The sequence below is a fragment of the Pseudophryne corroboree genome, chromosome 8 (assembly GCF_028390025.1).
Source record: "Pseudophryne corroboree isolate aPseCor3 chromosome 8, aPseCor3.hap2, whole genome shotgun sequence".
In the NCBI taxonomy this organism is placed as follows: domain Eukaryota; kingdom Metazoa; phylum Chordata; class Amphibia; order Anura; family Myobatrachidae; genus Pseudophryne; species Pseudophryne corroboree.
In genome coordinates, this window is record NC_086451.1 from 400,106,009 (window position 1) to 400,119,624 (window position 13,616).

The 13,616-nt window shown below is 47.6% G+C and overlaps 1 protein-coding gene across 2 annotated transcripts in view; it reads left to right on the plus strand.

Annotated features, from left to right (window-relative positions):
- The window catches only part of LOC134949291 (cytochrome P450 2G1-like), a 174,691-nt gene that overhangs the window by 88,410 nt on the left and 72,665 nt on the right, over nt 1-13,616 (plus strand). For both annotated transcript variants that reach the window (XM_063937788.1, XM_063937789.1), the window contains 3 exons: nt 3,941-4,093; nt 7,456-7,616; nt 9,829-10,005. In XM_063937788.1, the coding sequence (XP_063793858.1) occupies nt 3,941-4,093; nt 7,456-7,616; nt 9,829-10,005 (491 nt within the window). The remainder of the gene's footprint in view (nt 1-3,940; nt 4,094-7,455; nt 7,617-9,828; nt 10,006-13,616) is intronic.

Sequence of the window (13,616 nt, forward strand, 5' to 3'; positions counted from 1 at the left end):
GGCCTAGAAGGACTTGGTAACCGGAACTTCAAGAGATGCTCACGGAGGATCCGTGGCCTCTACCTCTAAGAAGGGACCTGCTCCAGCAAGGACCCTGTCTGTTCCAAGACTTACCGCGGCTGCGTTTGACGGCATGGCGGTTGAACGCCGGATCCTGAAGGAAAAAGGCATTCCGGATGAAGTCATCCCTATCCTGATCAAAGCCAGGAAGGATGTAACCGCAAAACATTATCACCGCATTTGGCGAAAATATGTTGCGTGGTGCGAGGCCAGTAAGGCCCGACGGAGGAATTTCAACTGGGTCGATTCCTACATTTCCTGCAAACAGGAGTGTCTATGGGCCTGAAATTGGGGTCCATTAAGGTTCAAATTTCGGCCCTGTCAATTTTCTTCCAAAAAGAACTAGCTTCAGTCCCTGAAGTTCAGACGTTTGTAAAAGGGGTACTGTATATACAGCCTCCTTTTGTGCCTCCAGTGGCACCTTGGGATCTCAATGTAGTTTTTGGGTTCCAAAAGTCACATTGGTTTGAACCACTTAAATCTGTGGAGTTAAAATATCTCACATGGAAAGTGGTCATGCTGTTGGCCCTGGCCTGGGCCAGGCGCGTGTCAGAATTGGCGGCTTTATCCTGTAAAAGCCCTTATCTGACTTTCCATTCGGACAGGGCGGAATTGAGGACTCGTCCTCAGTTTCTCCCTAAGGTGGTTTCAGCGTTTCACCTGAACCAACCTATTGTGGTGCCTGCGGCTACTAGGGACTTGGAGGACTCCAAGTTGCTAGACGTTGTCAGGGCCCTGAAAATATGTTTCCAGGACGGCAGGGAGTCAGAAAATCTGACTCGCTGTTTATCCTGTATGCACCCAACAAGCTGGGTGCTCCTGCTTCTAAGCAGACTATTGCTCGTTGGATTTGTAGTACAATTCAGCTTGCACATTCTATGGCAGGCCTGCCACAGCCAAAAATCTGTAAATGCCCACTCCACAAGGAAGGTGGGCTCATCTTGGGCGGCTGCCCGAGGGGTCTCGGCTTTACAACTTTGCCGAGCAGCTACTTGGTCAGGAGCAAATACGTTTGTAAAATTCTACAAATTTGATACCCTGGCTGAGGAGGACCTGGAGTTCTCTCATTTGGTGCTGCAGAGTCATCCGCACTCTCCCGCCCGTTTGGGAGCTTTGGTATAATCCCCATGGTCCTTACGGAGTCCCCAGCATCCACTAGGACGTCAGAGAAAATAAGAATTTACTTACCGATAATTCTATTTCTCGTAGTCCGTAGTGGATGCTGGGCGCCCGTCCCAAGTGCGGATTGTCTGCAATACTGGTACATAGTTATTGTTACCAAAAATCGGGTTATTGCTGTAGTGAGCCATCTTTTCTAGAGGCTCCTCTGTTATCATGCTGTTAACTGGGTTTAGATCACAAGTTATACGGTGTGATTGGTGTGGCTGGTAATGAGTCTTACCCGGGATTCAAAATCCTTCCTTATTGTGTACGCTCGTCCGGGCACAGTATCCTAACTGAGGCTTGGAGGAGGGTCATAGGGGGAGGAGCCAGTGCACACCAGATAGTCCTAAAGCTTTACTTTTGTGCCCAGTCTCCTGCGGAGCCGCTATTCCCCATGGTCCTTACGGAGTCCCCAGCATCCACTACGGACTACGAGAAATAGAATTATCGGTAAGTAAATTCTTATTTTTTAGCACACTCCCAGAAAACGGTCAGTTACCTCCCAGAAACACCTACTTCCTGTTAATCACTCACCGATCAGCAGTGCGACTGAAAAAAGAGTCGCTCAACCTTGTGTGAAACTGCATTGTTTTTTGTTAAAGTACTTTGCGCGTGCGCCCTGCGGCCCATACGCATGTGCAGAAATGCCGATTTTTAACCTGATCGCTGCGCTGCGAACAACGGCAGCGAGCGATCAACTCGGAATGACCCCCATTATACAGTAAATACAACGGGTGTGGTATGTTAGGTAGATTAGACTTAGGTCGACCGTGTCTAGGTCGACCACTATTGGTCGACAGTAAGTAGGTCGACATGGTTTGTAGGTTGACAGGGACTCTAGGTCAACATGTACTAGTTCGACCTGACAAAAAGTCGGCCTAGAGTTATTTCACTTTTTTTGGTGTCGTTTTCTTCGTACAATAACCGGGAACCCCAATTAGTGCACCATGTCCTAGTAACTTGGTCTACAGTGTCTAGGTCAGCCACTTTTGGTTGACAGTAACTAGATCAACAGGGATGCTATGTCAACAGGGTCTATAGGTCGACATGTTTTAGGTCGACAGGTCAAAAGGTTGACATGATTTTATTATGTTTTTATGTTTTCTCCAAGCAGTGACCAGTACCCCAATTAGTGCACCGTGTCCCCTCGCATGGCTCGCTTCCCTCACCATGCTTCAGGAAAGGTGCCTCGCTCCGCTACCGCTGCGTTTGGCACAGGTTACCGTTCCCGATTGTAGTCCACGTAGATCATAAAGTATAAAAAAGTTCTGAAAATGAAAAATAAACTGAAAAACTGATGTCGACTATTTGTCATGTCGACCTAGAACATGTCGACCCAGAGTGCCTGTTGACCTAGAAACCCTATCGACCTACTTACTGTCGACCCAATAGTGGTCAGAGGTGTAGCTAGGTGCCGTAGTGCCCGGAGCAAGGGTATGTTTTGGCGCCCCCTCCCCTGTACTGAATAGGGGGCCTGGCCAACATGTGGTGGCATGTTATAGTTGAAAAGAAAAAATATTTAAAAATCCTAAATTGACCTTGTGGAGGTAAGGGTGGAAGTTTCCTTTGGGTGCCCCTATGTTTAATGTAGGGACAGTGCGCATGGAAGTCGCGCACCAAAATATGGGGACGTGGCTTCATGGGGAAGGGGCTTGGCCACATAATAGTACCTATTACACCACACAGTATAGTCTGTTAGTCACATTACACCACTTAGTAGTGACCGTTACATTACACTACACAGTAATACCCCTTATACACTTTACGACACACAGTACCTTATACATGTTACACTACTGTAGAGACGCTTATACACGTAACACCACAGTAGAGCCACTTATACACGTTACACCACAGTAGAGATGCAAATACACATTATGCCAAGAGAGAGAAGTGCTGCAGCAGCAGCTGGGGAAGAGAGAGGTGCTGCAGCATCAATGTAGAGAGAGGTGCTGTAGCAGGCGGGTAGAGAGCGGTAGAAAGAGGTGCTGCAGCAGTTGGGGCAGAAAAAAATGCTGCAGCCGGTGAGGCAGAAAGAGGTGCTGCAGCAGTTGGGGCAGAAAAAGGTCCTGCAGCATCTGGATATAGAGAGGTGCTGCAGCAGCTGGGGCAGAGAGTGGTATTGCAGGACAGAAATAACCCTGTTACACAGCTACAAGCAGACAGTGAGACATACTGTATAATGAGGGCGGCAGAGCTCCTGCATGTGCTGGCTGTCAGTGTCTCCTGCTGTTGCCTCTGGTCTGCATTGTACCCTACCTAGTCTCTGAGTCCGAATCAGTGTATACTCCTCCTGCTCTGTGGCTGCCTGTACAGCAGCCCATTGTATAGCAGGCGGAGACAGGGGGTTGGTCAGGCGGTAGCACGCCCTTTATCTTTTCCAGCACCCGGAGCTCGCACACCTCCAGAGCCACCCTCGCTACACCCCTGATAGTGGTCAACCTAGACAGATCCCAAAAACCACACTACTGTATTGACCCTGCTTGCGCCACTTTGTTCCATTGTAAATAACCACCAGTGATGAATATTCAATAATACAAGTTACATGATAACTCTATAAAGGTCAGAATTAAGAGCTTAGTCTGAGAACCCACTGGTTAGGACTGCATTCACAATATGTTTTCTTGGAAGATCAGTTTTAACACTATCATTTAAAAATCTCCCAGATTAGAAAAAAAACTGTGTTTTATGGTATGATTTACTTTTCTGTACATAGGACTGGTATTTACCAGCAACATGGAAAGGTGGAGGACGCTCCGTCGGTTTACCATGCCTGCTCTGCGTGATTTTGGCTTTGGGAAAAGGAGCACTGAAGACCGTATTCAGGAAGAGACAAGCAGCCTGGTGGCAGAGCTGAAGAATACTAAAGGTTAGTACAGGAAAAACATCATCAGTTTTACCAAATACTGCTTGCATGGAAGTAAATTTGAACTAAAGTAAATTGCCTTATTTAGGCCGGGATGTACTAAGGAAAAAATTCAGTACAAACCCTGTTTTCATTACTAACCCCCAGCTGATCGCTTAATGATGCAGAGGGTAACGCCAGCCTTTATTTGACATTACCCTAAAGAAGCCTATGGGCCTCTTTCCACATTCCACTCCCTCCGTTGCCCTGCACCCCCTTACCTGTGGAGGTGCAGGACACACCCACACACCTTCTTACCCAGCGGCACAGGTAATCAGTTTCAGTGCATTATTTGGTGGTATGTTTTTACCTTCTTAGTGCATCCTAGCCTTGGAGCCAGGATCAATTTTATCTAAGGGGTGCAAATTGCACCTGGCCAAAATTAAATAGCATTTCTCTTATTTGAGTTTGAAAGCATATTATTATCGATTACCTTTATTTAACAATGGGTTACAGCAGGGATGGGGAACCTTCGGCCCTCCAGCTGTTGTTGAACTGCACATACCAGCATGCCTTGCTACAGCTTTGCTATTTGGCAAGGCTAAAACTATTGCAAGCCATGCTGGGATGTGTAGTTCAACAGCAGCTGGAGGACCGAAGGTTCCCCATCCCTGGGTTACAGGTTCTCAAACTCGGTCCTCAGGACCCCACACGGTTCATGTTTTGCACGTCATCTGCAGATTTTTAAAATGTGACAGTTGGTGATACACCTTGCACCTGCTGGGTGACATGGAAAACGTGAACTGTGTGGGGTCCTGAGGACCGAGTTTGAATACCACTGGGTTACAGCATTAAGCAAATACATGTCCACTCCAACCCTTAAATCTATAACCTTCCAGATGGATTTACACCTAATTCTAAATGAGATTCAAAATAAAAGAGCATACAATCTTGAATACAGTACACAACATGTAACCATATTATAAGTACATAGCATAGGTAAAATATTATTATAACATCATCACAGACTGGAGAGACAAGTAACACATGCCAAGGTAAGGCAACTTACTAAGGGGAAAATTTATCAAATCTTGTCCAGAGCTAAAGTACCAACCAATCAGATTCTGATTGGTTGGTAGATTAACTACTGTGTAGAAAAAAAATGTGTTGAAAAAAAATGTCAGGTGGTGATTGGTTGGTGTGATATATTTGTTCTTATGCAGATAAGCCATCTCGTTTTGAGTAAGTATACAGAGTCTAAGGCAGTGGTCTCCAATCTTAATTGGGATGTGAGCTACTTTCGGAAAATAAAACCTCTGAAGGAGCTACCCCCTCTCCCCGATGTGCTTGCATTGCTGCGAAAGTGTGTGTGGCCTCACAAAAGTGGGTGTGGCCTCACACTACAAGTAATGCCCCCCCGCGTAGTGCCAGGTACACAAATAATGCCCCTCAGCAGTGCCAGATATACAAATACAGGTAATGCCCCTCAGCAGTGCCAGATATACAAATAATGACTCGAAACAGTGCTAGATACACAAATAATGCCTCCCAGCAGTACCAGATACACAAATAATGCCCCCACCAGTGCCAGATACAATTCCCCCCGCAGTGCCATTTAAAATGCCCCCGGCAGCACCAGATAAAATGCCCCCCCCCCCCCCCCCCCCCACAGTGCCCAACACAGTGCTGACCCTTGCTGGCTTCTTCTACTGCCACCGGTGCTGCTCCTTCTGTATGAGGGACTGAAGGGGAGGAGAGTGCAGCGCGCGCCACTCCTGTGAAGTCTGGAGATATGCTGCGGTGAGGGTGACACAGTCTCCAGCAGTGGCGGGCATTTAAAATATGGTGTCGGTAAGTGAGACAATCAAAACTCGCGGTCCGGCTGCCAGTCAAGTGCCGCCACAGACGGTCCACGAATTCTGATTGGCTGACGGCCGGCACCATATTAAAAATGAAGGGAGAAGGAGTGCTAGTGACTGCCCAAGCCTGTGCGCTCTGTGAGCTACTGAAAATACCACGACGAGCTACCGGTAGCTCGCCAGCTACAGGTTGGAGATCACTGGTCTAAGGGGTAAATTTACTAAAACTTCTAAAACTGAAAAGTGGTGATGTTGCCTAGCAACCTGTAAAAATTCTGTCTATCATTTTTTAGGCTGCAATAGTGAAATTATGAAATCTGATTAGTTGCTGTGGGCAACATCATTTTTAGAAGCTTTAGTAAATTTGCCTGTAAATGTTCATGGTAAGTATTTTTTTCCAGTTTCCTTACCAAATACTGGTGACTGTGGGGGTGGGGGGAATGTTAGGTTTAGGCAGCACCCGGGGGGGTGGGGGGGTTAGGGTTCCTCTGCGTGGGGGGAGGGGGGGTTGGGGGTCAAATACGTTATGGTTAGGCTATGGGTTTAAGCACTAATGGGAGAGGTTAGGGTTATGGAGCGGAGAGGGGGGGGTAAGTTTAGGCAATAAGGGGGAGGTTGGGGTTAGGCTGCGGTAAGGGAGGGTTAACGTTAGTGGTGTAGGGGTGGGAGTTTTAATATTAACCTTGCCCCTGTTGGGATTGTGACCAGTGGGATGCCAGCATTGGTATTGTGACCGCCGGGATTGCATACCGATCCCGAATAAAGGACAGAGGTGAAGCAAAAGGATAAGGAACTCTGCATGTAACAAGACATGACCTTCTGCAAAATATGCAATTGAGCCTGCTGTATTGAGGAGACCTCTTTCTCTCTCTGGTAAGGGCTCCGTTAAATTCGATACTACTTCATTGTCTACTTGTGATAATACAATATTACACTATTGTATTTTTTTATTTTCTGTTTTTGGTGTGTATCTTCTGAAGGAACATTGGTCAGGAGAAAACTATCATATCATTTGAAGACTCCAAACCGTATTCACTATTTATAACTCCTATGGACCCAGCTGTGATTCTGTTTTGATATTTTAATGAGAATTTATTTGCAAAATGATTGACAGTTAGGCACCATTTGTGGGGGGTAACAGGGAAGTGGCGGTTGAAACATAGATGTGCTGAGACCGGTTTGGGGATAGGTTTCAGCTGGCACAACAAGAGCTCTGACAAGGTGATCACAGGGTTAATCAGTAGGTCGATGTTTGTCCGATGTCTGTCTGATTGTTGCATTTTTGTAGGCAAGCTGCTGGTCTATACAGTTAGCATTCCTCTGGGTTTGTTTCTAAAAAGAAAAAAACTGTTGTATTTATTTTTATGAGCATGTGTTTCTACATTTGGGAATGTTACTACTGTATTAATACTCTAATCTGTCATAAACCTAAATTGCAGGATTAATAATTCCTTTATCCCTACAGTAACTGGAAATAAGGCACTCAGGTTTAAAGATGAAAATGTTCTATTTTTTCATCCCTTCCAGAATCATTCTTTGATCCTCGGCACTGTTTCAGCAGAGCTATTTGCAATATTATTTTCTCCATCATGTTTGGAAATCATCACGAATATGAGGATGAGGACATAGATAATGTTTTGTCTTATGTAAATGAATCATTAATGAATGTCAGCTCAGCCTGGGGACAGGTAACAATTACATTATTTTAACAAAGTTACATTTTTTTGTACGAGGGATGAACAAGCATTGCTAGACCCCATAGCAAAATTTGGGTAAGGACTCAATGATTTTGTTCCAGTGAACTATTAAAGATTCCGAAAGAACCATTACAAGTTTAATTTACACCTAGTAAGTCTTTGGGAGTGCCACCTTCTGTTTACTCTTGAGGATTATATACGGTGTATATATATATATGTATATATATATATATATATATATATATATATATATATATATATAAAAACAACGAATAACCAAACTGCACTAATGTTCAATTAGAGCAACTCGGATACAATGGTCCTTGGAGGAATCGGCAGCTTGTCCCCAAACAGGTCCTCTTGCCAGTGGAGAACCTGAAAAGTATTGATGTGGAAGATTGTAAGGGGAGCGCTCAATAACCACTGACAGTTCACAAATAGTCTTTTAAGAAATGTTTCTTTCAGGATGAAGGTGAACCAGAGAAGAGACTGATGGTTCTGGAACAAACCCCTGTACCAAAGTCACCCAACAACAACATCACTCGTTAGTCCACATTCTTTCAAACGATTTATTAAAAATACATTTTACATCAAAATATTGTACGACTCTTACATTTGTCTTGACATTCATGGGTAAGTTGATAGCATATGGGACTTGCTGTCTACCCCAGCCGGGGAGGAGCTCCTATGACAGTCAGTTCACCCACTATGTCTAAGACAATCTCCTTTGATGGGGTCTATGGGGTCTAGCTCCTCTTCGGCTGGGGTAGACAGGGTGATTTCGGTACGAGGGTTTGTTCCAGAACCATCAGTCTCTTCTCTGGTTCACCTTCATCCTGAAAGCAAAATGTCTTAAAAGACTATTTGTGAACTGTCAGTGGTTATTGAGCGCTCCCCTTACAACCTTCCTTACCGTGTCCAGCACAGGTGCAAAAGCATTGCAAGGCAACAATGCTTTCGCATCTGCCAAGTAGCTCCCTGCCTGTGCAGCTACCTGCCGTGTTCTGGGTCACAGCAGCTGCCAGTGAGTGGGGTGATCAATGCTGGACAATTGCATGTAATGTAGGACATGGCAGACATCATTGTATTGCCATAATCTCCTTGCCATATATATAATTATATTAGCAGTGCGCTATGGGAGAACTACAATCTGCACTGCACAGAGAGCCTAACTTATACTTGTACATAAACCTGATGGTGTGGGGTCTGCGCAGGCATCAGACCCATTCTGGGTATGTGCAGAACAGATCTTGCGGTATCGCTTGCAGCCCCATGTCAGCTGCAGCATGACTGACATGCTGTGGTGTTTGGTGTGCAAGTAGGGGCAGCACCCGGAAACGTTCTACAAAATGGGGCATGCTACTTCTACTGTATTGTAGGTGTGACGGGTCAAGATTCTGCATTATCAGACACAGACTTACTGGACCCGGGTGTCTGGATCTGATGACCAGCCTGAGTAAGCTTCAGCTTAAGCAGGCTGAAATCCACCCAAAACAAATCACAATCCAAAGCTGAATCCTCATTCACAACACTCGGATCTTGCAAATGCATGCAGGAGGCTTCTGTCTTCTACAGACCCTGTATTTGCATTTTAATGACACGGAATTGCACAACCGCTTCCTTGCATTTCTGCAATTCCTTACAAATATGACTAAAGATGTGTACACAGTGAGATTTTGGCTATCTTTAATTTTGACTATGCAATATTGACTACGGGGCAGATGCATCATCGCTTGGGGTGTTATAAAATGGAAAGTGATAAACTACCAGCCAATCAGCTCCTAACTGACGTTTTTTAAACCCAGCCTGTGACATGGCAGTTAGGAGCTGATTGGTTGGTACTTTTTCATTCTCTATTTTATCATTCGCCAAGCGATGATGTATCTAGCCCTATGTGTTCTTCCGATATTGGCTATGTGTGATTTTGACTAAGTGCCAATTTTGACTACACCTTAGTATTAGTCAAAATTGATATTGCGATACAGCGCATCGGTATCACAAAGTGGCAAACACCTTGCGATTTGCACTAACTTTCCTTGCGATTTTGACTATATAGTCAAAATTGCAAGGATAAATCTCACCGTGTGTATGCACCTTTGGGCCCACAGATCAGTGACTCCCTGCAGTGCTTTCTCTAGAAATATTGAGACAAGAAAGACAAGCACTCAAATAAACGTCCACATGTTTTCATTTCATTCTACAGATGTATGACATGTTTCCAAGGCTGATGAAAATGATTCCCGGGCGCCACCACAGGACATATATTCTACTAAAGAAGCTCAGCCAGTTTGTAGAAACCAGAATCCAAATGAACTTGGAATCTTTTGATCCTGATAACCCGAGAGATTATGTTGATGCTTTCCTCATTAAAATGGAAAAGGTAAAATGTAAATGTGTAATTAAGGGCCTAATTCAGACCTGACCGCTGTGCTGCAAATTACACTGTCCTGCGATCAGATAGTCACCACCCAGGCGGAGTGAAAATTTGCCCTGTGCAGGTGTGCGATTGCATGTGTCCGCTGTGGGAAAATTCCCCTCAGCCAGCGGTCAGCTGCAAATCCGTTTGCAACTCACTCATCATCTAATGTTTTTTCCAGTCTGTGCAGCTCAATACTTACTCCTCCTGTGTGAAACAATTAGGCTGATTGGGGCCGGAGCTGACGTCACACACCCTCCCTGAAAACGCTTGGGAAATCCAGACACTCCCAGAAAACGTCCAGTTACCACCCACAGATGGCGTCTTCCTGGCAATCACTTTGAGAACGCCCGTGCGATCGAGATTTTCACACCATCCTGATGCTGCTGTCCATTGCATATGCGCATTGTGGTTCACATGCATGCGCATTGGTTCGATAATCGCCCGCTGTGCAAAAAGAAACAGCAGCGGTCAGGTCTGAATCGGGCCCTAAGACAGATAGTTTTAATTGGATTATTGTTTAAACAGAGAACAGATCTATTTCAGATACAAAGTATCTGGCACATACTTGCCTGCCTGACCATCTCCATGAGGGAGAAAATGCTCTGTTCCTGGACTTTCCTGATAATGTATGATTGCCATCACCTGTGGTGAAACACCATTCTTATCAATAAACTAGCTCACCACAGGTGATGGCAATCATATATTACAGGGGCAGGGCCGATGCAAGGGTGTTCTGCGCCCCCCCCCCCCCCCCTGCAAACTATAATTTTGCGCCCTCCCTCCCATCTCCTATAGAATTGCCCAGATCTGTCACTCTGTGACTGTGTGGCTAATGCTGGGCGTGGCTGGAAGCTCTCATTGGGTTAGCAGCAGTGGTGCAAGTGGGCGGGTACGGGTGGGTACGGCGTACCCGTAAGAATTTAGCCGTGGGTACGCCGTACCCACACCGACGGGCCGCCGCTCCTCTTCCTTCCCTCCCTCCCCCACGCCGCACCGCCGCACACGCCTCTGATGTGAGGGCAGGAGAGTGCAGCCTGCGCCTCTCGTTCCCCTCAGTCTCCGGTGGGTGTTTCAGTTTACTTCAGCGCCGATCCGTGAGCCAATCAGAGCCCGCACCCGCGAGCTCTGATTGGCTCACGGATCGGCGCTGAATTAAACTGAGACACCCGCCGAAGACTGAGGGGAACGAGAGGCGCAGGCTGCACTCTCCTTCCCTCACATGACAGACAGGAGGACAGCGACGGCAGCGGTGAGTAGGGGAGGGGGGCATGTTATACCTGGAACTGGGGGGGCATGTATACCTGGCACTGGGGGCATATCTGGCACAGGGGGGCATATATACCTGGCACTGGGGGCATATCTGGCACAGGGGGGCATATATACCTGGCACTGGGGGATATCTGGCACAGGGGGGCATGTATACCTGGCACTGGGGGCATATCTGGCACAGGGGGGCATATATACCTGGCACTGGGGGCATATCTGGCACAGGGGGGCATATATACCTGGCACTGGGGGATATCTGGCACAGGGGGGCATGTATACCTTGCACTGGGGGCATATCTGGCACAGGGAGGCATATATACCTGGCACTGGGGGATATCTGGCACAGGGGGGCATGTATACCTGGCACTGGGGGATATCTGGCACTGGGGGGGCATGTTATACCTGGCACTGGGGGATATCTGGCACTGGGGGGGCATGTTATACCTGGCACTGGGGGATATCTGGCACTGGGGGGGCATGTATACCTGGCACTGGGGGATATCTGGCACTGGGGGGGCATGTATACCTGGCACTGGGGGATATCTGGCACTGGGGGGGCATGTATACCTGGCACTGGGGGATATCTGGCACTGGGGGCATATCTAGCACAGGGGGGCATATATACCTGGCACTGGGGGATATCTGGCACAGGGGGGCATGTATACCTCGCACTGGAGGATATCTGGCACTGGGGGCATATCTGGCACTGTAGGGGCATTTCTGTATCTGGCACGGGGGGCAATGTATATCTGACACAGTGGGGGCATTTGTGTATCTAGCACTGTGGGGCAATGTGTATCTGACACTGTGAGGCAATGTATGGCACTCTGGGGGCATTTCTGTATCTGGCACTGTGGGGCAATGTGTATCTGGCACTGTGGGGCAATGTGCATCTGGCACTGTGGGGCAATGTGCATCTGGCACTGTAGGGCAATGTGTATCTGGCACTCTGGGGACATTTGTGTATCTGGCACTGTGGGGCAATGTGTATCTGGCACTGTGGGGCAATGTGTATCTGGCACTCTGGGGACATTTGTGTATCTGGCACTGTGGGGCAATGTGCATCTGGCACTGTGGGGCAATGTGTATCTGGCACTGTGAGGCAATGTGTATCTGACACTCTGGGGACATTTGTGTATCTGGCACTCTGGGGACATTTGTGTATCTGGCACTGTGGGGCAATGTGTATCTGGCACTGTGGGGTTATATGTATCTGGCACTGTGGGGCAATGTATATCTATCACTGTGGTGCAACGTGTATCTGACACTATTGGGGTCATACGTGTATCTGCCCCTCCCCCATATGTGTATCACGCCCCCATTTCCATTGGCCACGCCCCATGTGGCATTTGGCCACACCCATTTTTTTGCGCGCGCGCCTTCGGCGCGCGCACACAGTACCCGTAAGACATTTTTTCTACTTGCACCACTGGTTAGCAGCAGGTATATCACACCCAGTACACAGCTGATTGGACGAGAAATGCCATCCCACTCACGTGACGTTACATCCAATGGGAGGCTCTTTCCTTTAGCTGCTGTGTGTTCCCAGAGCAGGATTAACAGTGGGTCTGATGGAGCTGCAGCTCCAGCCCCACACCCCAAAATAGCTCCACTCCATCTGCAGCAGCACACCCTCCAAAAATGTACACTTACAAATCGCTACAAATCTGAAAAGGGGGCGTGGCCATGGGTATAGTGACGTGGTCACGCCCCTTTTCCTATACTTTCAATGGAAGTTTGGAGAGCCAAAAATCGGTACAGACCATAAAAAAAGTACTGTATCTGCCAAAAAGGTACAGCTTGAGGGTATGCCACCGCATCTGCAGCAAGTCTCTGTGTTGTAGATAGGAAAAAAAACTTTTACTGCAGCATCCTATGGGGGTCACTCTGACCTGATCGCTCGCTGCAGTTGATCGCAGTGCAGCGATCAGGTCAGAACAGCACATGTGCCCATGGCTGACAGCCGACGATCACCTCTGCCTGATTGACAGGCAGAGGCGGATGCTGGGCGGGAGGGGGCGGCACGGCGGCATTTGCCCGGCGTTTTGTGGCCGCAGTACGGCCAACGCAGGCGTGGCCGGACCGTGAGGTGGGCAGCCGCAGCGCCTGTGTGATGTCACACGCAGCTGCTGCGACTCGGGCAGTGACGAGTAACTCCAGGCCAGCTGCAGGAGCTGCGCTGGCTGGTAGTTAATCTTCAAGTACAAAAGCATCGCCGCCCCGCATGTCAGTGTAAATTTAGCACAGCTACGATCAGGTCGGAATGACCCCCTATGTCCTGCTGCCAGTCCGCCTGCCCCCTTCGG